This window comes from Mercenaria mercenaria, chromosome 5 (genome assembly GCF_021730395.1).
Source record: "Mercenaria mercenaria strain notata chromosome 5, MADL_Memer_1, whole genome shotgun sequence".
Taxonomy (NCBI): Eukaryota; Metazoa; Mollusca; class Bivalvia; order Venerida; family Veneridae; genus Mercenaria; species Mercenaria mercenaria.
The window spans coordinates 75,114,662-75,141,642 of NC_069365.1; the positions used below are offsets into that span (position 1 = coordinate 75,114,662).

The following is a 26,981-nucleotide window of genomic DNA, read 5'->3' on the forward strand; positions in this document are numbered from 1 at the left end:
GACGTCGCCAGAAAAACTAAGAGCCGGGGGCTTATTAAGTATGGTCAACCCCAGAACGAAATATTTACATTATCAGATATGCTCGACTTCGGACATTTCTGATGAAATAAGCCCCCGACCCCCTACTTCGTCCCCGACGTCGCCAGAAAAACTAAACTCCGGGGACTTATTGAGTTTGGTAAATACCAGAACGAAATATTTATGTTATCAGACATGCTCGACTTTGGACATTTCAAGTTAGATCAGCCCACCAAGCCCCTACTTCGTCACAGTGTCTAAACCTATTAGACATTTACGGATTAAGTCTACGTGGACTTTGGACACCTAAGGCGATAGATTTTTCAAGGGGACCGTCTCAACATAGTTTTATTATATTATGCGCGATATGAAAAAGAGTATAACGGCAATAGGTTTTGAGTTATTATATCATCACTATGCGGTAGGTGATATAAAATTTGGATGTGCCTGTTTTTAGCTCGATTTTTCGAAGAAAAAGTAGAGCTATTGCATTCACTCCGGCGTCGGCGTCGGTGTCTCCGTTGGTTAAAATTTTTGATAAAGTCAAATATCTCTGTTACTGTCAAAGCTATTGACTTGAAACTTAAAATAATTATTTACTATCAAAGTCTACACAAGGAAGAACAATCCCCATAACTCTGATTGATTTTTACAGACTTATGCCCCTTTCTAATTTAGCATTTTTGGTTATAGTTTTTGATAAAGTTAAATATCTCTGTTACTATCAAAGCTATTGACTTGAAACTTATAATAGTTATTTACTATCGAGGAAAAATAATCCCCATAACTCTGATTGAATTTTGATAGAATTATGCCCCTTTTAACTTAGAATTTATGGTTAAAGGTTTTGATAAAGTCAAATATCTCTGTTACTATCAAAGCTATTGACTTGAAACTTAAAATAATTATTTACTATCGAAGTCCACACCAGGAAAAACAATCTGCGTTACTCTGATTTGTATTTTGATATAATTATGCCCCTTTTTAACTTAGAATTTTTGGTTACAATTTTTGATAAAGTCAAATATCTCTGTTACTATCAAAGCTATTGACTTGCAACTTAAAACACTTATTTACTATAAACGTTTACACCAGGAAAAATAATGCCTATAACTCTGATTTGAATTTGACAGAATTATGCCCCTTTTTAACTTAGGATTTTTGGTTAAAGTTCTTTATAAAGTCAAATATATCTGTTACTACCAAAGCTATTGACCTGAAACTTAAAATACTTATTTACTATCAAAGTCTACACCGGGAGAAACAATCCCTATAACTCTGATTTCAATTTTGACAGAATAATGCCCCCTTTTATATTACAATTTTTGGTTAAAGTTTTTGATAAAGTCAAATGTCTCTGTTACTATCAAAGCTATTGACTTTAAACTTAAAATAGTTATTTACTATCGAAGACTACACCAGGAAAAACAATCCTCATAACTGTGATTTGAATTTTGACAGAGTTATGTCCCTTTTTAACTTAGAATTTTTGGTAAAAGTTTTTGATATATTTTTTTTTTTATTTTTTTTTTTATTTAACGTCGAACCGACACATGATAGGTCATATGGCGACTTTCCAGCTTTAATGGTGGAGGAAGACCCCAGGTGCACCTCCGTGCATTATTTCATCACAAGCGGGCACCTGGGTAGAACCACCGACCTTCTGTAAGCCAGCTGGATGGCTTCCTCACATGAAGAATTCAACGCCCCGAGTGAGGCTCGAACCCTAATCGATGAGGGGCAAGTGATTTGAAGTCAGCAACCTTAACCACTCGGCCGCGGAGGCCCCCAAAGGTTTTGATAAAGTCAAATATCAGAGGATGGGAGCAAAATTTAAAGAACTTTACTGTTGAAGTCCTAAGGAAAATGACAACAAAGGGAAGAAATTCCCTGAAAAACACTTAGTCCACTGAAATTATTAACAGGTACAGATGTGTCAAAATACACCTTAACTTTGCAGGTACCATCCATGTTGTACCAAAGAAAAGTGGTCTCGGTTTTTACCTACGGGTAATAATAAAAAAGTTACAAAATAACCTATTTCTAATTAACATAAAAGGGAAGCAATCCAATAAAAAATATTGTAAGTGAACAAAAAAGGGAATCTGCCAAATAAAAACAAGTGCACCGCAATGCAAAGCAACATAAACACAAAACAAAGTCATGTGACCTTTAACCTCTAAGTGTGACCTTTATCTTGAAGCGAGCTATGTGCTCTGCACGTCGTCTCAATGTGGTGAACATTTGTGCCAAGTTTTTTTTAATCCTTCAAGCAGTTTAAGAGTTACACATCGCACTCGAAACAAAGTCATATGACCTTTGACCCCTAAGACCGACACACAGACAGACATGGTCAGACGAACACCAAAATACGTTTCTTTGGGCGTATAATAACAACAAAGGAATGGAGACGCAAGAAATTACGTTTTCTACAGTTTTCACAATGTTTTACCTGCTGACCTACATTTTGATCCCAGCTAACCCTGTTAAGATTTATTTTCATTTCGAACGACGACAACGATGGAATACGGATACATTGCGAACAGATTAGTTCACCTTTTCAACTTTGTCGCAGATGCGCAACTTATAATATTGAAGAGCCTTTCGGGAAAGTGTTATTACGCTAGATCAAATACTTTTTGCGATATGCATAACAAAACACCTCTCTGGCGGACAGACAGACGGACAGACAAATCCAAATCTTATCCTGTGCGGTAGCATAATAAGCCAGACCTTACAATCATTACTGGAATGTTTTCCTACCATACATAAATTAAAAGTATCATGTTGAGACGGTCCCCTTGAAAAATTGATCGTCTTAGGTGTTCACAGTCCACGTAGACTTAATTCGTAAATGTCTACTACAAGTACGCCGATATACAATATCGGCATTTATGATGACAACAAAATCTTATTCAGTGTAAATAAATTTAACATAGCCCAGATTTAGACAAGGAAGTTAAATTTAGAACATATTTTTTTTTGTGAATACACACTTGGATTGTGAAAATGAAAGAATGTTAAAATTATCTTATCCGAAATAGTAAGTTGCTGTTATTTGGTTTAATAACACATATTTGCTGTTATTTGGTTTATAAAAAATATTTTCTAAGGTTATTTTCTTACCAGTAGAGAGTTGAAAAAATTAATCTGAACAATGAAAGACCTATAAAATTTTGTCATGTGATATCTAAAAATGAAAGTCTATCCAAGTTAAAACCACCAGATGTTAAGGTTGTATTTGTTGTTTTTAAAATAAATGTTAAGTCTTTGTTTTGTGTATTTAATCCTGGTCACGTATTTGATTTTAGTTAAATTAAAATATAAATCGCACTCAGAAATATTTAGAGACCTGTTACAACTTGATTTAATTTTGTCATATGATATTGCTATAAATAAATTGTTATCTGATACACAATTTCTAACCAGGTCAAGTTATCATATTATCATTTTGTTTTCAGTTCAAATACTGAGCTGCCGTACGAAAATGGAAGTATCTGGTCGTAGGACTAATGGTGCGTCTGGAGGGCAACCGTCTGCTGAAGATGCTGAAATATTCTGTCAGCCGTGTAGCAGTGACGGTGATTGGGTGGTTGCCATGGGATACTGTCAGAACTGTAATGAATACTTCTGCTTTGCTTGCCTAAAGCTTCATCGAAAACAATCTGTGAGCAGAAATCATGTTATTTTAGAAGGCAGAAGTATGCCGAAATTCCTGGTACCGGAAGTAGACGTAGAACCTTGCTCAGAGGTATGTGCAAAGCATACCAATGAAATAGTGAAATTCTACTGCTCCTCTCATGATACAATAGGATGCGGTGATTGTATGGTCTTAGAACATAAAGCTTGTAAAGTAGAACGAATCCAAGACATCTCAGGTAGCTATTTCAATGGTCAGGAACACACACGGCTAGTTGAAACAGTGGAAAAATTCCTTCAGAATCTGGAAGATTTAGGGGCATGCAAACAAATGGCTGAGGAAGATATGAAGGCAACATATACGAAGGCTTTAGCTGACATAAGGGCATTTAGGAAAGAAGTGAATATTTATCTAGATAAAGCTGAGGGCGAGATTATGGCTGAAGTGAACAACAGGAATGCGGAAAATGGAAAGAAAATTTCACAACTGGAAACAGATAAAAATTCAGTGCAAAATGAAATCAAAGAATTAAGTGAAAAATTGAAGCTGCAATCCAATAAGGCGAATGAACTGTTTGTGGCAGCCAAACAAATGAAAGACAGGATGGCCGAGATTGATGTCAGCATTAAGCAGATGTTCCAAAAGTGCCAGACACAACCATATATGTTTAAACCATCTTCTGACATAAAACAAATTGTTTCTTCTAAGGTTCCACTTGGGAATCTGACAGGACAAATCTTACAAATAAACCCCCAAAGAAAGTTAAATTTAGTTGATATGGAGCCACAGTTTGATGGAGAGATCAACATAAAGACACCTGAAGATAAATCATACTGCTTCATTGTAGCATCTGCTCTTATTTCACCAAGTCAAATAGTACTTGCAGACAATGCAAACAAATGTTTGAAAATGGCTGATATCGAACAGAGGAAACTATCCACAAGGCATGAACTGTTTACTGAACCAGTTGACGTGGCAGTTGTATCCAAGAACCTTATAGCAGCTACGCTTCCAGGTAAACAGAAAATACAGTTTCTGTCTATTACACAGAAAAACACACTTACAGAAAGTCACGACATAAATGTGAATGGAAGCGTTCGCAAAATTACTTGTCAAAATGATAAACTAATCATTGCGTATACTGACAAAATTGAAATTCTGAAAATGAATGGTAATGTTGTGAAAACAATATCTTCAACAGATGTAACACTGATAGATGGGTACAGCATTTTCTCATGATTCCTTAGGATTCTATGTCTGTAATGATACCGGTATCGCCACAGGAAAACCAGCAGCAATTTATAAATTTGACTTTGATGGCAAAATACTAGCAACATACAATGACAAGACACTGCAAGCTGTTAGAGGACTCACAGTGACACCAGATGGTACAGTGCTTGTATGTAACTGGAATAGAAGTGGTGGCATTCACATGATTTCACCAGCATGCAAGAAAATCAAGGAAATTCTACAGCAGAATAAACATGTTCAAAAACCGTATTCTGTTTCATTCTGCTGTCAAACAAACAAACTGTTTTTGAGTAACAATGCACTTCATATTGACCCTAAACTGAAGAATGTGGTGAAAATATTTCAGATGATGTGAAGGTGAAACTGAGAAAAAGAGTCCTCATTATATTTGATGACAACCTCCCTGGTGTATTCCACAATTAAGATAACAGTCAAATCTGTGCTAATATCACGTTTGAACAGAGGCTACCTGTCTTTAAAGACAATATGTTTCATATAAACACATGTAGTGTACGAAGACCATCTGCAAATAAAAACGGTGGTCTTTATTTTTTTATTTACTATTAAAAATATCAGTTCCCAACGTTCTTTCGACATGTTTGTGACAAAGGGTTCCTTTCTTTATTAGATACCAATGTTATTTGACTGGCTGTTATTAACATTAACATTTCCGAAATTTTGGGTTAATTTTCTTATGCAAGTCCTACACACCACTTTTAATATTGTAACCTACATGACAGACAGGACTATTGAGTTTAAAATTAAATATCGGTTATATTATTTGTGTATTTTTATAATTATTGACGACAGTCAGTGCTATTCGGCGCACGCTCAGTTTTCCTCCTACAAACAGAAATTTATGTAACTTAACCGATATACATCTCGCAGGATTAAAATTTATATCGTCATGAACGGCAACGTGTGGCGCGTAAGTACGCTGCGTTTCAAGAGTTTGACCTCCGAGCTTGAATTGTTCCTAAGTGTTTGTATGTCAACGAGTACAAATACTTTCAAAACAACATATACATAGTATTTGCCCTTGATAACATTAAAGTTTGCTCATCAAGCGTCTGTTTCGTCATTTCCTAACACTTAGGATCCGGTCTTCTTGGCATTCTGGCATTTCATGAACTTAATATGAGCCGCGCCATGAGAAAACCAACATAGTGGCTTTGCGACCAGCCTGGATCCAGACCAGCCTGCGCATCCGTGCAGTCTGGTCAGGATCCATGTTGTTCGCTAACAGTTTCTATAATTGCAATAGGCTTTGAAAGCAAACAGCATGGATCCTGACCAGACTGCGCGGATGTGCAGGCTGGTCTGGATCCATGCTGGTCGCAAAGCCACTATGTTGGTTTTCTCATTGCACGACTCATATATTCATTAACATGTATCTGGAATATATCTTATAAGTTGTATTTATGTGATTTCCTATTAACGTAAAGGGATTTCGACAGAATTCTGCCCTTTCGCAAAATAATTTAAAAGAGTCGGTGTGTCAACAGCGCCTTTAAAGAAACTATCGTAGCGTCAGCGTGAACAAACGTACGCTATGGGACATTTTACTTGGACGCGGAAAAAACGTAATAACTTTGTGATACATTGAATGATTTTTTTAAAACATACAGCTTTCAATATCTGGAAAAAATAATATTTTAATTCTGTTTACAAAAACAACGCAAATTTGTTACCTGTAAATTAAACCAAGTTGGAACTTTAAGTTTGTTTCAGTTATACTCTTTACAAGTAGCGTGGGACATTTGTACTAGATATGAAAAATTTATATGTACATTTCTGACATTGAAATAAATAAGTACCAAAATAATATTTTCTGTGTGAAATATTATAGATTTTTTTGTTAAAAAAGAAAAAACGAGTTAAGTATTAAGACCTTTTCTTAAATCCATAAGTCCTATTTCTACTGAATCTCTACACATCCATGTCTGAACTTTTAAAGTGTGTCTGACGCGTTTCTGATGTTATTTTGTTTTACGTGTATGACGTCAGTATCGTACGGCAGACGATCATTTCACGAAAATTTCATGAGCGTCAGACATGTTTTTGTTTTTCATCTGTCTGTCTTATCGTAGATGTATGAAATTTCCCATTACATCTTTACAGAATTTCTTTGTGTTAGGCCTTTTTAGGCCCACAAAAATCGCTAATAGCTTATTTAGATTAACTAAAAGCTACAAAATGAAATAGAGCTTATAGGCAGGTACTCTCACAACCTCTGGCTTGTTGATTTGTTACTAAATTCTTTACTGTATAAATTTTGTACTGTTTCTATGTAAATAATTAAATGTCATAAAGTAGTGGATAATTTTAGTTTATTTTAGCATTTTCTTCATCCTAAAACGGAACTTGCCTACATACTGGTCAAGAAGAGCTATTCCGTCTCTCAAATAGTCAACCGTTATCATGCTAAACACGACTGAGTCCGCCTTGCGACAAGTGCTGATTATGATCAGTCTGCACATCCATGCAGTCTGTTCATAATCTGCAATGTTTGCCATTCAGTCAATATTATTTTGGTAAACATCCCTTTTAACAATCAGTGGTACTGTCCAAATTGAAAGATGGACAAGTCCGTTATAGAAATTTAGCTGGGTAAAGGTTAAAATATTTCGCCGAACCAAATATGACATTTATCCAAACACTGAAATTAATGTTTCAGCCACTGAAATAAAACTTTGTTTCCCCTCCTGCTACCTACCAGTTAAAATGTTTCAGTTTAAACTGTCTGGCCAGCAGGACTAAATCCTGTTCTGAGCGACAAGTTAAATGTTTAATAGAGGTTCAGGGTTGTGACCAGTTTAATATTTTACTATACTAGTATTTGGACTAGTAACTTGATATGTCTTTAGGTCATAGTGATACACATGGCTGGTTAAACCCTAAGGATGTTGGACATGACTGATTCTGCCTCTGCCACCAGTGCAGTCTGATCATGATCTGCACTGTTCGCCATTCAGTCAGTACCTTGTTGTCAATTATACTACCTGTATGCAAAAAACCTTTAATAACAAACATACTAAATTTTAAAATGAACAGTATTTATTAAGTGTATCAACAAATTATTTACACATATTATTTATATACACATGAAAACTTTTGTACCTTTGATTATTTCTGATAATTTCCAATTTTGTCAAAGCCACTCATTCATACTTTTACTTGAAAAATCTTTTGAATGTGAATACTGCGAAATGAGTCAAAGCTAAATTAGAATTTTCCAAGAAAAAATGTGCCGAAGGGAGCAAACAGTTGTTATTTAATGCTTTTCAGTGAAACAACTAGAATACATCAATGAGATGAAATAGATATTTTCACTGTTACAAAAAAATGAAAATACTAATTTTTCAATGGTACACAAAAGAATATGAATTAAAACTTTTAATAGCCATAGGAAATTCTACGTAAAAATACTTTCAATTGTCAACATGCAAATACCGGCATGAATATAAAGATCTACACTCCCTCATAATCAAATGTAACTGAAACATGGAAACTTTTTAAAACTTTGTTTGACAAAGTAATCGTGATGTCACAACATTGTGATGTCGTGACACATTGCACATGACATGATTGCACGGGTAAATAGATATATAATTTAATAAAGACAATTGACACTATATACAATAAAAAGAAAATTTGTTTGTTTCAGTATAAGATATGTAAATATTTCATTTGTGAACACCATAATTTACATAGTTACTCTCTTGTGGTAGAAATATTACATATCATTTTTAACTCTGTGTAATATATTTCAATTTTAAACTGAAACAATCATGCATCCTCTCTGTAAGTCTGTAATACTTTAAAAATATTTAAGAAGAAATCAATTTTAAACAATGTTTGGCATTTTTTCAACTTCTTTTAAAAGGGTCTTTCTCAATATCAGCTATACATGTATTTATTGAAATTTTGTTGTCATTCTGAAATAATCTATTAGATCAAGCAGCAGTGTCTGGAATACTTCAAAAAAAGTTCAAAAAGAATAAAATCAGTAATTCTTAGAATTTCATTTCAGATTCATCATAAAACTAGGATTTCAAGACACTCATGATTTCAATTATTTGATATTGCAATCAAAGTAACAGAATTTCTCACACAATTGATAATGCAAGATCAGACCAGATGACATGCTGTTAACATTCTTATCAATCATAATTGAGCCGTGCCATGAGAAAACCAACATAGTGGGTGTGCGACCAGCATGGATCCAGACCAGCCTGCGCATCCGAGCAGTCTGGTCAGGCTCCATGCTGTTCGCTTTTAAAGCCTACTGCAATTAGAGAAACCATTAGCGAACAGCATGGATCCTGACCAGACTGCGCGGATGCGCAGGCTGGTCTGGATCCATGCTGGTCGCAAACCCACAATGTTGATTTTCTCATGGCACGGCTCATATAAACATGATAAATATTCAACTTCTGTCAACAGATTGTAATCAGCAATTTGTAACATATGCAAATACATTTAATCATCACCATCATGCACCAGAGTGGGTAACATGTTTGACAGTCCAACACAGACCTTTAAAATTTTAGATGCCTGCTGTGAAAGGGTAACTGGCATCACACCTTGCAGAATTCGAAAGTTTTTTACTCTTTCCATAGCACGTTCTACATCAATTCTTAAATTGGCAATCCTTCGGGTTTCTTCAACCTGTCTGCGATTAAAACGTTGCATTTTTAAAGGCGGTATGATGAGACGCATGCCTCTGGGTGTTGTTAAGTCAGATATTAAAAATCCCTTATCTGCCATAATAGCATCCCCAGCTTCACACAAATCTAGTAAACCACACTTCATTGTCAACTGTTTGTCACATATGCTACCTGTCCACAAATCCGAGACAAATGTTATTATTCCAGAAGGGCTAATACCCAACAACGCTTTCCATGTCATGAGGGATTTATTAGCTAAAGATTGTGGAGTTTCTGTATAAAATTCAGTACAATCAATAATGACACGGCAGTTCGGATATTTCTTTTTAGTCCATGAGCCAAACTAATGGTTCTCTCTTATTTTGGAATATATTTACTTGGAAATTGATAGACAAACACATCAGTTTATGTATTTTATGGATTTAATAGAACTGTTATTAAAATATTGCCTCTTTAGCGTTTAGTGATTGCAATTTCAGGCAAACATAGACCAGTGCTTAAACATAATTAAAGAACACAAATATTGTTTCATAATATGCAGTTAGAAAGGTATTTTGTTCATTCAAGAACTAATATGACATGTTTAAATACATAGAGTTTAAGGTAGTACAATTCTACATATCACAAAACCAAGTTGTCTGCCATTGGCTGTTTGGGCGCTTGTAATTTACGGCATATTAATGTGCGTTACCTATTTGTTTGAAATTAATTAATACTTCTATACATGATATGGAATAGAAAAGTATGAATATCGTTAAATCAAAGCAATTTCTGAACTAGTTTCGATATGTTATATTAACAATTAGACAGTTATTCGCAGACCAATAGTTTTTAATATCAAAGCCACCTTGTTGTTATTGTAATTTACGTGACAATACACGTGTAGACGAAAAACACAAAATATGTTGTTTAAACATGATGTTTTACTATCTGATCTGTCTTAAAGGTGCATATTCATGCCTACTTCTGTATCAATGTTCTTATGCTTAAACAGTAAACATTTTTATGCTGAATAATACCAAATGGTACTTTTATACAGTAAAATACGTTACCATAAAATCAAGATTTTCATAATATTTCATATAAACATGTTAAAGCCGTTGTTATTTAGTACATGTATTATGTTTAGAAAAGAAATATTTTAACTAATCAATAAAATCATTCTTCGGTTAGATATCATATGCCATGTTAATTAATTGAATGTAAAAGTGTAATTTACGTTACAATATGTTACCATAATAGGTAATATGCTGCCGTTATTATTTTCAGTCATTGTCTTTCTATATCATGTCAAGGTTATTCTTTGTTTTTAATAAACCACATTTTCTATGTATTCAACATACTAGAACATTCTTAGTTATGACTCTTCATCACTGTCTGAATCTTATAAGATATCGTCAATATTGGTACGCGAATAATCTCCATCAGTTTTACTGGTTTCGTTTTTGTCAACAAGTTCATCAGGAACGATCTTTTTGTCTAACTGTTGTTCGTCATCAAAGCCCCAGCAATTTTTAACAACATCAGGAAGATAAAGGCTGTTCTCATGGGCATGTAATCAAATATACACCTTTAAGAAAAGATCAAGGTTGTTTGATTTTGATATGAATAAGAGTAAAACTACAAAATTATTGATTTAATATAGAAAAACATGAAGAGATTTGATCAAATTTGAGTATATTATGATAAAGTTTTCCTATTATTTTTACAACAGCTACGCAGATATGTGTATTAAAATTTTTGTAGATTAATATAAATAAATGAATAAGTAACTGGTAGTTGACTGGACAGATATGGTGGCATCAGGGTCATGTCTATGCCGTCAGAACTATTAAGGACGCCGTCTTGGTTGCCATTCTTGTTGACAAACATTTCGTATCTAACCTTGTTGATGTTCCGATATTTTGGGCGACCAATATACTGCAAATATAAATAACTCTCTGTCTCCAAAACGTCGTCGGAGCACACATGTTGACGTCCCAACATTTATCTGCCAGAAAACAGAAGTGTTAGTGCAGTTCCACGTCGTTTTCTTTGGACAGACTAGATTCGTTTTGAAAAGTATGTATCTGCAATAAAATCTACTATCAAAGCATCACCATCAATGATGTAAGATACGCTTTCAGTAGAATGGTATGGTGGCATATTTCTGCATTCACTTAAGCAGATAGTTTTCGCAAACAGTTTACGTGAAAATTTATAAACTTTCAAAAATCTTTCTTAATCTAAGTGGAAAAAATTCACGATATGCGAACTACTGCATACGATAACAGATACCGAATTAACAGAAATAATAAAGGGAGTTAAAAAATACGTTAATTTTGTAACCCATATGAATGTTATAATAAAATATCTATACGTTTTAGACACTCTTAGGGGTGGTGGTTGGGGGCTGAGGTTGATATAACACGCTCCATTCCGTAGAGGGGACTATTAGGTTATCTTTATGCAGTTCAGTTCACTATTTTGACACATTGTCTCGTTAACAAGATAATATTATCACGAAAACTTTCTCCTACTTTCACGAAAGTTTATTCAATTTTTCGCGAAAAGTATTGTTTTTTTTTCGGGAAAGTTCATAAAATGTTCATGAACACTTGATGCTTCTCGTATGCAGAAATATGCCACCATAGAATGGCTTGTTGCAGCTCGATACTTCCTTCAACGTAGTAAAATAGTTTGGGTTTTTCCGTCTCTGTTGGCATTCCGTAGGATGTTGCAAATGACACAGGAAATTCTATGACTACATCATGCGTCTTCAACAACTAATATCACAAATAGCCCAAAACACATTTCTTTCAGCCCTTATCTGAGCCATTCTATTCTGCGAGCTGGTCACTTTCTTTGATTTTTTAAAGTAAAGGCCGCTATTGCCAATTTCTGCTTTGAATGGATACATGCATTTTTCTACATCTGTCATCACTTTTTACATCCGCATAATCGGCTTTGATCTGCGCAGGTTCCACTTCTTTGTGTGCGGATTTGTCTTCTGAAGTCATGTCTGTTTTCGGTTGTGTAGCTTCAACATATTTAGCTCACATGTGATGTGTCAAACAACACCTGTAGTATGAAGAATGTTGTCTGCTGAAGCTTATGATGCTTCCCCTTTTCTTGGCATGAAGGTTGATAGTCTGTTCTATAGTAATTTACACATTCTGTGATGCTGTTGCGGCTGATCTAGACACACTGAAGCCACAAACCCACAAAAGCTTTTCTGCACAAGGGTGGGTTACTTAGAGATTCATCATTAGGAGCAGATAGGGGAGCGATAGTCTAGTGGATAAGGTGTCGGCTCAATCCAGGAATCGTAGGTTCGACAGCCCCTCTGGGATCACAACCATGTCTTTTCTAATGACACCAGTACTGGTTTTCCAGTTTTCCAGGAAGCGGACTCGAGAGTGATACCAATAGGCTTGAAGCTTTCATCACAATCGAGCTAAAACAAATTAGTATAAACTAACGGATAAGCAGGTAGATACATTGCATCGTTCATATGATTGGACGCAAATAATAGTGGGCACAACTTGTGCCAGACTCCTATTTGCTCATCTAGGTCGTTGACATTTGTGGCCTGTATTAATGCCAGTATATCATGAATAATATCAATAAAGTATATACAGAAGTGTGCCCGTTTCCGTGATGTCTCTCTCTGACACTTTGGAAGTGTTTGTACTTTTGAAAGTACTCTTTGAACGCTGTTTGACTTTCAACAGATTTCAAGGCTTGAATTATCAGCAAGTTCCTTTACTTGTTTATATAAACATCGGTTGAAGGTCAAATAATTAAGGTTGCATATATGTGTCTTCTGTTAATAGGTAAGTGTCAGGAGATTTCTAACAAATAAACTAAGAATGATTCTGTCCCCATGAAGCCATGGTGTTCCAATGAGTATCTATTTGCTTTCTACTTGTTTAAGGCCCATTTCTAAAATGTATTTCAGTATATATACATGTATAATTATGTTCTTGAACATTTATAATTGATTTGTACTAATTTTGGTAACACATATTATTGTCACGTAAAATTCGCACAACTATTGAAATGAGATGGTGATTCACTGCATTCTAGTAAATATATAGTTCAACAGCACACATTATGTATAATTATTATAAAATGTTGTAATTTTTTCCCGAACTGTGCAGGGCATTTTCTTCACTTCAGAAATTTCAGTTTTGTACATTTTGGTAACATAAAACTTATACGGAGATTACATCATGGAAAAGTTCCTACCACTGCATAAAAATAGTTGTAAGAAACATTATTCAGTCTGTACTTTCAATTATATTCAAGAATCATAAACATCTTGGTCATTGGGTTATTAGTACAAGTAAAATATCTATAATGTTGGAAATAAAATCAGTGTTACGTAAATTACACTAATTAAGATGTTAAAAAAACGTGAAAGATATTGTTTTAAAGCACATTCAATTCATTGTTATACATGTATAAGGTTGTTAATAAACTACAGACTGCACTTTTTCTTAATCATTATGTAGCACTATTTCATCGTCTTAAATGTTTTTAGGAAATCTATTAAATGTCACGCAAGTTACAAAAGCCATATCGTTTAAACGGCATTCATGTAGGAATAAAAAGCATTCGGTATGTACTTTCCGAAAGTCATAATGTTGAATATTCCTTGATTCCTTAGGGAAGACAGGGGGAAATGGTACCTCAAGGTTTAACACCTATCGGAAGAAAATGTAATTATGAGCTATAGTTATGCTAACTAGTTGTCCATGCTATTAAGATGTTCTTCATAATCATTATTTTAATTAACATTTATTCAAAGAAGCAAACCCAAAAAATGTCGAAAATTAAGGAAATATTTTGTTTGTTTTTAAATACTTGTTACAAATACAACAATTATTCAAACTGAAAAGCATATGTTCCATAATTCGTATGTCTACATTTGATAAATTTTAGCTCACATGAACTTGTATCTAAGTGTAGGCATATATCAAGATATCACACAAAAGCTACCATCGATACATTGCTATCACATATTATCTTACTCCAGGGATGTGTGCCTTTCCAAAAATCACTATAAGAATTAATCCCCCAAGATGGTACCAATCAACCCTATGGCTCATGTACTATTTTAAATTTTTTGGGCATGGTTTCTAAAATAGTGGCTTTTGATGGCCATGGTACTAGGGATGAAAGTTTAATTGACAAATATGTAATCCATCTACTAGTTATGTTGCTGCATGTTGACTTGGAAATCCTCCAGCAAAAGCCCTAGCCTTAATTAACCGTATCAAAACCAGAAAGAATTCATCAATTAGCCTGAGAGATCTTGGGCGTCCTTGATTTTCACCATTACCAGCTCGACAGGTGTTGATTTCAGCATCAACTAATTCGTCAAATAGTAAATTGAATGTTGAAACATTCGGTAAACCGGTGTAAAACATACACATTTCACTTCCTTTCACATCTTCGATAGTTATGTCCGGTCGCCTTGTTTGAACACCTATATTACACATTTTCACACTGAAATCTGTCTGCGTACCAAATGATCGTGTAGACTTTGGTTTCTGTATATCGGTTTCAACCTCGGTTTGAATCGAACAATTCACTTGACAAGATACAGTTTGAGTTTCTTTATTCAAATGAACAGAAAATGTGTCCTCGTTAACGTTTCCATGATAGTCATGTAATTTAACAGAAACATACTCCAAAACATGAGCGGAAAACAGTGGTGAGTTCAAGAAGTCCTCGTCCTCTTGCGCAGTGTCCTCAAATGCTGGGTTTTGATCAGCGTTCTGTGTGTCTTTATTACAGATCTGAAATATATCGAATACAACTACTTTAAATTGTTGTTTTACTTATTCTATCCTAGCATAAAACTTTGTGAAACTTTCTTTTTCATTGGCTCCTTTAAAATCCAACATACTTACTAGCTCTACCATGACCAGTTTCATCTTTAAATGTTATAAATTATTTTGCAAGTGAACATATCTTATAAACAGAAAAGATCTATCAATTACGAAACATAAACTCTACAGACAGAAATAAATCACCATGTTAGAAAAAAACTGTGAGATAGGCTTTAGCTTACATTTTATTTTCTAAAATGGTGATTTATTTTCGTTTTTCATTAATGAAAAAAAAAAAAAACAATGACTCACCGAAATAACTTTAAATTGTTTTACTCTGCCATCCTGTAGAATGAAAACGGATGGTACATTGTTTTCTACCAGTTTTCTATCGTATATTCCATCCTTGAAGTGAGCAGAACATAAACGATCATTACGTTCATTGAATACAAACTTTGCACTCACAGTCCTGATACGTTTTAACCACGCATTCTGAAGTATTTTGTTAGCTGGAAACCGATGTAAGGTAACAGTTTTATTATCAACAGTTTTCCCTCTGTAATTGCTACACACACAACAATAATGTCTATTAGAACTCCGTGATTTTACAGTTTTTTTTATCAGATTTAGCACTATTTCCGTCTGTCATGTTTGCTCCCCAATATTTTGGATGTATGCTGATCTTATCTTTTGGCACTGAAGAGTTCGCAAGGGGAGTAATAAATCAGGGGAGATAACAACCCTTATTGAACAGGACTATAATGTTACCTTATGTTAAATCTATAACAAATAGTTTCCCTTTACACCCACGTGATTGTGACGTCAGATACCATTATCAGCCATTTGCAGCTACAAATAGAAAGCATGGATCTGAAAGTAAAATACTAGTTACATATATCTAGAACTATTTGATGAACCCGAAGATTTCATTACATTTTTAAAAACTTGGCATGCGTGGCATTCAGATTCCTGCGGTAAGGAGATCGGCTGATTTTCCATGTTTGTTTAACAATCCAGCGAAATTCATTTGTTATACAATATGTTTTGATTACCTGTACGAAAAAAGGACCTGTTTTACAGCTGTAAAACGTCTGTAAAAGACCTGTATTTTGAAATTACAACTGTAAAAGACCTGTAAGTGGAAAAATGATCAGAAATACAGTTGGAATTTTCAGGTGTAAATATGAAGGTCTCAATTTACAACTGTAAATATTTTACTGTTGAGAGTTACAGCTGTAAAATGGTCATGTCTCAAAATTACAGCTGTAACATTTTTGGAGGGAAACATGAGTATTGTCAGCCATCTTTAATGCATTTTGGCGGGATATAACTGAAATTCATACAGACATCACATCTTGTAAAATTTTGCAATTTAAAGCCGTTATAATAGATCTCGTGTAAGTACAGATGTTTAATTATCTATTATAGTCGTAAAAGGACATGTATAAGTACATACATTAACTATTTACTCTATACTGGAAGCCGATAAGTTTAAAAGAAATAATTACAAGATTGTCATATGTTTTCATGACTGACAAAGAAAGTTTTATAAACAAGATCTGCATATGTTCTACTTTGTATCCTACTCTTGAATTTTGCTGTTGCTATACTGTAATCATGCTACATATACTTTACGTACTAGATCATTTATTTTGCCATTTTCATAGTAATTGCTACCTTATCCAGAGACTTGCAATTCATCCTAAAACTTTTTGCACCTCTACTTTCGTCCCTTAAAATAATGCCCTCTTTTTCAACACCTATAATATTTCTACAGCTGTAACGTTTGGGCATTTTTACAGCTGTAACTTTTTTTCATTTTTACAGCTGTGACTTTTTTTTACAGGTGAAGCTCATTTGCATATTTCGAACTGTTTTACAGTCGTTTGACAGCTGTAAAGTGAAATCTACATCTGTAAAACCAATATTGTTATATAAAATCTACAGGTGTAAATTTGGAATAAGCATGACTGTTATTTTGAACAAAAATACAGGTCTTTTACAGCTGTAAAATTTCGTACAGGTATGTATTTAAACACTCTAATATTTTCTCTTAACTCCGCCGGTGTCCCTCGATGAAAAAAAAAAACAACAACAAAATTGATTATTTTTAATTTCAAATTTTCTCACCCGTTCTGTCTGTAGGGTAGCCTGGCTACGGACTAGATAATCTTTTTTTTAGAAAAAAAAAAGAATCTTTTATATATTCTAACTTCATCAGTCTTGGCTCTGATTATCTACGCATGTTTTGAGAAGAAAAGGGACATAATGATGCAAAAGTGTATAGCCTCAGGAGTTATCTCCTGTGAACAAAACAAAGGGGTTTGAACTAGGGCTTGGACGATTTCAAAATTTTGAAACCGGTTAATCATTTGCATGAAATCGAATCGAACCGGTTAATCGGCCGCCATATTTAAAATGCTGTTTTCTTTCCTGACGGCCGTATCAAAGTACTTCCAGCAGCTGACTTCATCAGGAACTTATGGACTTTATCGTTTGCAAGCAGTGTGGTAATTAATAAGTGATATGTTGGTGTATTTTATTTTAGATATATCACGGCAAATACGAGACTGTGGATTATGTTCAAGTTGATGTGTTTTAGCGGAAATATACTGTGAGTCTATCATATAGTATGTCCCAGTCAAAGAAATGTATAAAGTACAATTTTTGATGCTTACTGTTTGAGAGCGATTAGCGGTTTTGCAAAATTGAAACCGGTTTTACTTAGCAATCGAATCCGATCCGATTAACCGAGTAATCGTCGCAGTCCTAGTCTGAACACAGACTATCTGTAGGGGTGTAACGATACGCTAGTCTAACAATACGACTTGTGTATCGTGATACAGTGAATTTCGATATGAATTATGCAATGTGGCGAATATGTGATAATTACACGCTATGTTTTACTATTGCTATAAAAGGAAGATAACCAGTGGAGATCATAACAACGCTGTTATCTCCCCTCCAATAACTGGAATAGGCATCATTATTTTGTAATGAATGAAACACCTTAGATACTGAAGTTAGAGTAACTACATAAATCATCCGTAAACCTTTTCTAATACCCCAGTCACACATACGGCGCGGATAGCTACGTCTAGCTACGGATAGAAACGTAGTAATCCGTATCGATCCGTACCTGAGTCGTACGGATTGGTACGGACTGATACGGATTACTACTTTAAGGTAAGACTCAGGTACGGATCGATACGGATTACTACGTTTCTATCCGTGGCTAGACGTAGCTATCCGCGCCGTAAGTGTGACTGGGGTATGAACTGAATAATGTAATAAGGAAATTCCTTTCCATGTAAGTTTAATAGTTGTTATTCCATGTAACCTTAGTTGTATCGATGCACAAGTTTTTCACATATGAAACAATGAGCTGTGAATCTTGTTTTACAGAGGTTGGTAAATTTGAAAGAAAATGAATTGTTTTTTTTCTCCCTTGTCGGAAAATGATCCGTGGAAAAACATACCTCTGGGAGAGAGAATGTGACCGAATTTCTGGTAAAAAAATGGTCCAGAAAAACACTGAATGTTGAAAAGAAATTATTATGAATGCATGAAGTTTTCAAAACTTATTCAACACTTAGTTACATTTATTTCATGAACTTTTCTTTGCTAGTATCCTTGATTAATATGAACTAGCTGTGACCTTCAACATTAGGAGCTTTGCTACAAAATGAACTTTACAAATACAAAAACTATTTCGTGTTAAAGGGGGCGAACACACGACAATACAACAGTTCGACAGATTTAAGCTCGAAAAATATTTTGTCGAGTTTTCGTGTTGGTGTAAATTAAAATGCCGTACTGGTGCCCTAGCACGACAGAACATTTTCTGTATTTGTCGAGTAATCATGCCATCGTTTTATACAAACTAAAGTTTGCCCAACATGATACATAAATAAAAAAAAAACAAAAAAATCACAAATAATAACAAATTAGACAGTGCCGGCGTGCCATACTCATTGCAAATCGTGGCTATTATTTCACTTGTTGAATACTCTTCACGATCAATAGGTATTTATGCCAAATATAGTTATTAGGAATTGCCATGATATCGTCTTTCAAATTATTTAAAATCCTTAACATGGTTCACTAGTGAAAATAGTTAAATTATACATACTGTAGAGCGCGTGCGTCTTTGTATCGGGTCATGGTCAAGATAAAAATCAGTACTGTTTGAAATACTGATATTGACTTAACTCATTAGAGAACAAGATTTAAGGCTGGATTTGAAAATAGTTATGCAATGCACATTTTTATTATTAAGATATAATGTGCTAAACTCGTACCGAGGGCTTTAAGCGGCATACTCTCAGATGAACAACACAAAATTTAAAAATTCCTCAAACATACGGCAACATTCCTGAAAATATAAATAAGATCTTAAATCAGTATTTTTTTTTATTCGGTTAATTTGAATGTTCTAGACTATTCATATGTCTTATGAGTCTCTCCCCCGCATAATATGAAATGTCAAGGTGAAGTTACGTATCGAAACCAGTCTAATTACAAAATAGAAGATTACTCATTCTATTGGACCCAGTCCAGCTTCTAGAAACGTGTATGGCTTAATATACAGTGACTTCAGTAGCGGGGATTAATTATACGCTGCTCGAAGCAAAACTTGTATTTGACTTACAACAATCTCAAAACGCAGGTATTTATATCTTACTTTTTGTTTTCGTTTTCTTCATATTCAACAGGTAAATTCAGTAATTTTGTATCGTATACAGTTTCGCTTTGGAATTGCAAAAATATGAAGAGAAGAGAAAATACAATTTACTTAATGTGAATAAGAAAGCTTTTAAAAAGTAATTGTGGATCTTTTTTGTAGTATCGGTGTAAAATGCATTAATATGCCTGCCGATCATTTGATAGGTAAAGGAATTGCAAAAATCGAAAAACGATATTTCGGTTATACTCGGATAATTACATTGTAAGTTCAAGTCATTGTAGGATATATATTTTTGGAACTTACGTTGAAGAATAATTTTTTTTCTTGGACTAACTTAAAGCTTTTCAAAAGGGTATGTGATAAATCTTTTCCGATGAGAATTTTTTTAAAAAGAAAGATGCATGTAGAATTTTTATTCAGGTCGTTTTTTGTCGCAGTGTCGATAAATATGTAAGGACATTTTATTAGCTAATTAATTTAACTATCTTTTTTCTCTGATAACATCGTTAAGTATGTTGTTTCTTTTCATCTTTAGAAGAAAATAAAACGGTCATTAAATTAATGAGGTATATTCTTCATTTATTATATTGTTTGCTCATTTAAATACAGTTCAAACCGATTTGAATAGAATTTTTATTTAACCAAACATATCTATTGGTAGAAACAGTTCATTGCAATTTAGAAGATAGCATAAAACACGCATCGGGGAGTGAAAATGATCTATGTACATATGAATAAATAAGCACTTACATTTTTTAACCTCTCAGTATAATGTTTATAACTACCTTTTTCAATACAGGGACATATGTAAACAAACATAGCCGAAAGACCTTGAAAATATCTAAACACGTAAAACGTTTAAACTGATCTTGTCTTAAATCACGATCAATGTTGACTAGATCGGTGCACAAGTATAATAAGATACGTAAACAGTTCAGTTATGAGCGCAGTCACGTAAAAAGGATCTCATTTGCTGGAAAATGACGTTATAATTTTCAGAGATGAACAAAATCTTCACGTTTTAATGCACAATTCAATACTATATATATTTTAAATATACACGAAGAGTCTTCACATAAAATTTGCACTAAATGACCCATTTTAACGCAATGGCTCACAATTCGTATGGTCGGCTGTTTTCTTTTTAATAAATGATGTCAGTTTTTAGCACATTTAATTGTTTTAAATAAAGATGAAACTAGAAAAACATGCTCAATTTTACATTGAATTTGATGTGGAAATGTCTCATTTGCATGATAAAGTTTAACCTAAACAGCGGTTATGCAAGTTCAACTATTTATCAATTTACGAAGAAATCTAAGCAGATGTGTCCTTCTTTCTTTCAGAAACTTGTAGTTTCGTTTTTCAATATTGAGCCACTGAGAGAAACATGGTAGCGATCGGGATAGATCTTGGCACAACTTACTCGTGCGTGGGTGTCTTCCAGCACGGAAAAGTTGAAATTATTGCCAATGACCAGGGCAACCGGACCACCCCTAGTTATGTTGCTTTCACGGATACAGAGCGATTGATAGGTATGTTTATTAATTTATACAAAGGAAGCGTATGACAGATAAGATCTAATACGATACTGCCCTGCCTTGCCAACAGTCATGGGGTTTTCTGTGGCAATTTGTATCGTTCAATCAGATTAATATTCGGAGCTTTGAACTGAATTGAGGTAGGATGGTATATTTATTAGGACTTAATGGGTTCGAACACCGACAGTTATCACGGTAAGATCGCCCTATACACGTGACCTGCGTGGTTATCCCGGAGATGATTAGTTTAGTTTTTACGTATTCCTTTTAACTCGATTGTGATGTAGCTTGACGCTTATTTTAAGCTTCCTTGAAGAAAAACACAGTACTGGTGTCACATGAGAATGTATGGTTGTGACAAACACTATACCTCCGGAATGATCCACATCAGCTTTACTTTTTTTCACAATCTGGCTGAAATAAGCAAGCAACAACTAAATACAGGGATCTGGAAATGATCCGTCCAGCGGAATTGCCTCCACTTCATTCTGGAAGAGTTGCCATTCTTTGTTGATAGCTATTTGAATCGGGGCAGAATATGAAAAAATGTGAATTTATCAGTTTTAATAGGAACAAAGTATTTATAAAATGATACTATTTTAGTCAATGATTTGTTTGGATAGCTTTACTTTTTCCAAATTCTTTAACAATTTTAATACGACTTGTAAATTTTATTACATCAGAAATGCTTCGTTTGCGTTTAAGCTTACGCATATGTAATATCTCAACAGACAATGTTGATAATTTAATGTAGCTTACATTGCAATTAAATCATTTAGTCTGTAATCACATTGGCATTTATTGTGATGCAGTCTGATTTGCTTTTCGGCTGCATTCCAGTTCAGTACAGACTGCTACAAATTTTGTAAGTTATTACCTGTTAGATTGTACACATTGATTACTTATATACAAGCTCAAAGTGAAGTATTACTAGCCGAGAAGCAGCCTTGATATAATTATATTAGTTATAAGACATCGGTCAAAATTATTACGATCATACCAAGTTTATATGGTACCTTTTTATGATAAACACGTTCAAACGTGCTTTACATGCATTCGTAGACAAACGCATCCACTCATGGGCTGGAAAACCATGCTCTGCCAGCGCAGATACGGAACGATTTGACCGGTGGAACAGAACGAGACAATATTCTCGAATATGTAGAAAGAATTTGTAGATACAGGCATCTCCGGCTAACTAAGCATAGCGTTTTGTAAAATGACTGTCTGGTTCTTTAACGTGTCGATACACAAACATGGAAAACATTGATTAAAATCCATTTTTTTCTATATTTTCAGGTGACGCTGCCAAAAATCAAGCGGCTATGAACGCCGTGAACACAATTTTCGACGCTAAGCGTTTGATTGGAAGAAAATTTGACGATACTTCCGTTCAAAACGACATGAAACACTGGCCTTTCAAACTGGTGAACAAGGGAGGCAAACCACTTATCCAAGTTGAATATAAGGGAGAGAATAAACAATTTTCGGCTGAAGAGATAAGCTCCATGGTGTTGACGAAAATGAAGGAAACAGCGGAGGCTTATCTCGGGAAGAAACTAAAAGACGCCGTTGTCACAGTTCCTGCGTATTTCAACGACTCCCAGCGTCAGGCGACGAAAGACGCCGGCCAAATTGCTGGGCTGAATGTACTTAGAATTATCAACGAACCTACCGCCGCTGCACTTGCGTATGGGCTCGACAAAAGTCTCTCTGGAGAGAAGAATGTACTGATTTACGATCTCGGTGGTGGAACTTTCGATGTGTCTATTTTGACAATTGACGAAGGTTCAATGTTTGAAGTGAGGTCAACCGCCGGCGACACACATCTCGGCGGTGAAGATTTCGACAGTCGTCTCGTGAGCCACTTTGTTAAAGAATTTCAGAGAAAGCACCATAAAGATCTAAGCAAGAACAATCGAGCCATTCGAAGATTACAAACGGCATGTGAACGAGCGAAGCGAACACTTTCCAGTAGCACGGAAGCCAGCATAGAAATCGATTCTCTCTTCGACGGTATCGACTTTTACACTAAAATTACGAGAGCAAGATTTGAGGAGCTTTGTTCAGATTTATTCCGAGGAACTCTAGAACCCGTTGAAAAGGCCTTGAATGACGCAAAAATGGACAAGAGTAAAATCAATGACATTGTACTGGTCGGCGGATCCACGCGTATCCCGAAAATCCAGAAGCTGCTGCAGGACTTCATGAGTGGAAGAGAACTTAACAAATCAATTAACCCGGATGAGGCTGTAGCATACGGCGCTGCAATCCAAGCTGCTGTTCTATCCGGCGACACCAGCGAGGCTATCAAGGACGTTCTGTTGGTTGACGTCGCGCCGTTGTCCTTGGGCATAGAAACAGCGGGTGGGGTAATGACAAATTTGATTGACAGAAATAGCCGAATTCCAGCTAAATTTTCAAAAACTTTTACAACCTACGCTGATAATCAACCTGGTGTGTCGATCCAAGTTTATGAAGGCGAACGGGCCATGACTAAAGACAACCATTTGCTGGGCAAGTTTGAGTTGACAGGCATACCGCCTGCACCCCGCGGCGTTCCGCAGATTGAAGTCACATTTGACATTGACGCCAACGGTATTCTAAATGTTTCTGCTGAGGATAAAAGCACGGGAAGATCAAATAAAATAACCATAACAAACGACAAAGGAAGACTATCGAAATCTGAAATTGATAGAATGGTAAATGATGCGGAAAAATACAAAGCCGAGGACGATTCACAGCGAGAGCGTGTAACTGCGCGGAATCAACTAGAGAGCTATATTTTCTCGGCTAAACAAGCTGCAAATGATGCCGGCGACAAGCTGCCGGATTCCGACAAACAGACTGTAATTAGTAAGTGTGACGAAGCGCTTAAATGGTTGGATCAAAACTCTCTGGCCGAAAAAGACGAGTTCGAGCATCATCTGAAAGATCTGCAACAGGCATGTTCTCCGATTATGACCAAACTTCACGGTGGCGGTGCCCATGGGTCCTCTTCTTCAGGGTCCGGACCTAAAGTAGAAGAAGTAGATTAATTGAATGTTTGAAATAATGAACAATGTTTCATCTCATAAGTTATGCAATAATCATTATACGTGAATATCACATATCAAAACTACGGTAACAACTTGAACTATATGTACACAAATGTATGTGCACATTGCCTGATTCTGTGATTGTGACCTTCATGCTTAATACATTTATAATTCAAAATTGATAGATCTGTTCACCAGACAGATTCTGTTGTAACGAATCATATTATTGTTGGCTGCAGCAAGTTCAAAAAGACACTTTATATTAAAGTGGACAAAAAAGCTTTTAAGATGTACATGTATATCATTTATGGGACTTGTATTCTTACATACAAATATAAGATGTGATAAAGAGTTCACAGTTATACATGGACATATATGCATGTAAGTGAGCACTTCTGCATGATTTTAAAGGACGTTGGCAATGCGTATATTTTTGAATTTGGGTTATTTAGTATGGAAAGAAAAGATAGACAAATACGTGTGAATTTCGTTCTCTTCATAATATTTATGGAATGTAATTTATGCACAGTGTTTTCAATAGATGCATAACACTTTTTTGCGCGTGTCGTAAACTTGCAGTAGATTGCACAATAATGCAGTGTGATATTAGTTTAGACGCCATAAATGTATCTGCGATATTCAATTATGTATACGCTTTTTATTGTTTTATAAAACAAAAAGAATGTTTAAGTAACTATTTATTATTGTTTGTATCATTGTGGCAATTTGCCACCTCCCTCAACCAAGTTATTTGTACTCGTGTGTTTTATGGTCTTAACATTTTTCACCGAGTTAACTCCAGATAAAATATTGTCATGAGTGGTAAAATGTTTTATTATCCTTTTAGCGAAAGGCGATGTTGTTTTTAAAACTGTAAGTTAATGTAAGTCATTTTTATAAATTTTATACAGTTTGGTAAAAAATGCCCCCCACCCCCTTTCCCCAGATTTCTACCGTTGGAGACAGCCGGTTAACGTCGCGGAGCCCCGAATGACAATCGTAAATTTCCGTGGAATTTCGTATTTTTGTTTTTGTATGTTCCGGGTTTAGTGGCGTTTTTCAACAGTATTTCAGTTATATTGCGGCGGACAGTAAGTCTAACCAATATTCCAGGATTCTGAACCAGTACTAACTTGTTCTTCGCAAGTAACGGCCCACTTCTCAGCATGAATCAGAGGACGATTAATTTCAAACGCATTTGTCTTTAATGAAGTCGTCAAGAACATACGCATCGCCAGGGACTCGAACTCACGACCGGCCGGCCGTAGATCAGCGCTCTCCCTATATTGAGCTAAGCGGGCGGGATAGCATAGAGTGTAAAAGTGCACTAGAGTTAATAGTTCTCAAACTTGGGGAAAAGAAATTTTTGCGTTTATTAAAACGTACAATGATATAATCTGTTTTCTTATAAATGTATTTCATCGACAGAAAAAAAAACTTCAAAGAAAAGTAACATAAGTCCCGCCTTATTGGCTGAATGTCAATACTTGAATTCTAAACAAAAACAAAAATGAAGAATTAGAAAACAAAACAAAAACTAAACATAACAATAGGGAGATTCAAATGAAATTAAGATGTTACCTGTAAACCACTTGAAAAGTAACTTCACGAATGTTTTCTGCATTAGTTTTCATCAGACAGGAATTTAGCGGTAATGGTAACATACTTACTTTAAGAATGCAAAACATTTTGCTGATGAGGCATTGTGCATAAATCTTGAAAATTCTACTGCACTTATAAAAGCGCAAGAATGATTTCTGAGAAATTTGATTAGACCCAGTGCAGCAACTTAAAGGCAATCTGAATTATATATCTTCAGGTTTGCATCATTTTGTTTTGAAATAGAAAGCCAGGGTCCAAAACTGTCTTGAGCCACATACAGCGTAAAGTAACGTATTTTGAATTGTAGGTAAGAAAATAGGCTTAATAATCTCATTACATGAGCCATGTGAAAAACAATTGAGCCACTTTCTTGAACTTGTAGCAAATGGCTCAAGTGGCGAATGGCGCGAATACTGAAAATCATTTTATTTTCATTTCGGTAATTGGTCATAAATAATATGGAAACATATCTGTTTTAGTAGGTTTACATATTTATATTCGCCCTATTCTTTTCCATTGCAAATTATGACGTTCATTTCATATGAACAGCAAAATGAAAGGCTTTCATATGAACAGCAAAAGGAAAGGCGAGAAAGTTCGTCATCACTGCTTAGTGGTATCCGGCTGCTGTTCTGACGACGTCCGCGTATAGTCAGGGAGAACGTTCCTTAGATGACGTCGCAGTTGTTCCATTTGGTGCACAGAATGGCCGGGA

The 26,981-nt window shown here is 35.1% G+C and overlaps 3 protein-coding genes across 5 annotated transcripts; 2 read left to right on the forward strand and 1 right to left on the reverse strand.

Annotated features, from left to right (window-relative positions):
* Nucleotides 1–2,921: 2,921 nt before the first annotated feature.
* LOC123559820 (transcription intermediary factor 1-alpha-like) lies at nucleotides 2,922–6,736 on the forward strand. The gene is made up of 2 exons (XM_053544005.1): nucleotides 2,922–3,061; nucleotides 3,480–6,736. The coding sequence occupies exon 2, from the start codon at nucleotides 3,506–3,508 to the stop codon at nucleotides 4,895–4,897; it is 1,392 nt and encodes a 463-aa protein (XP_053399980.1). The 5' UTR covers nucleotides 2,922–3,061; nucleotides 3,480–3,505; the 3' UTR covers nucleotides 4,898–6,736.
* Nucleotides 6,737–12,959: 6,223 nt separating this feature from the next.
* Nucleotides 12,960–16,397, reverse strand: LOC128557371 (uncharacterized). Its single transcript, XM_053544689.1, has 3 exons — nucleotides 16,332–16,397; nucleotides 15,711–16,040; nucleotides 12,960–15,365 (listed from the first exon to the last, which is right to left on the reverse strand). Exons 1-3 carry the CDS (start codon nucleotides 16,395–16,397, stop codon nucleotides 14,778–14,780), a joined length of 984 nt encoding a protein of 327 aa, XP_053400664.1. The 3' UTR covers nucleotides 12,960–14,777.
* Nucleotides 16,398–19,909: 3,512 nt separating this feature from the next.
* On the forward strand, nucleotides 19,910–25,363 carry LOC123557647 (heat shock protein 70 B2-like). Of its 3 annotated transcripts, none has more exons than XM_053544006.1 (3): nucleotides 19,910–20,067; nucleotides 21,432–21,620; nucleotides 22,926–25,363. In XM_053544006.1, exons 2-3 carry the CDS (start codon nucleotides 21,476–21,478, stop codon nucleotides 24,662–24,664), a joined length of 1,884 nt encoding a protein of 627 aa, XP_053399981.1. In that variant the 5' UTR covers nucleotides 19,910–20,067; nucleotides 21,432–21,475; the 3' UTR covers nucleotides 24,665–25,363. The 3 variants fall into 3 exon arrangements, with proteins under 3 accessions (XP_053399981.1, XP_053399983.1, XP_053399982.1); XM_053544008.1 differs by lacking the exon at nucleotides 19,910–20,067 and adding an exon at nucleotides 20,199–20,346; XM_053544007.1 differs by lacking the exon at nucleotides 19,910–20,067 and adding an exon at nucleotides 20,290–20,437.
* Nucleotides 25,364–26,981: the final 1,618 nt, after the last annotated feature.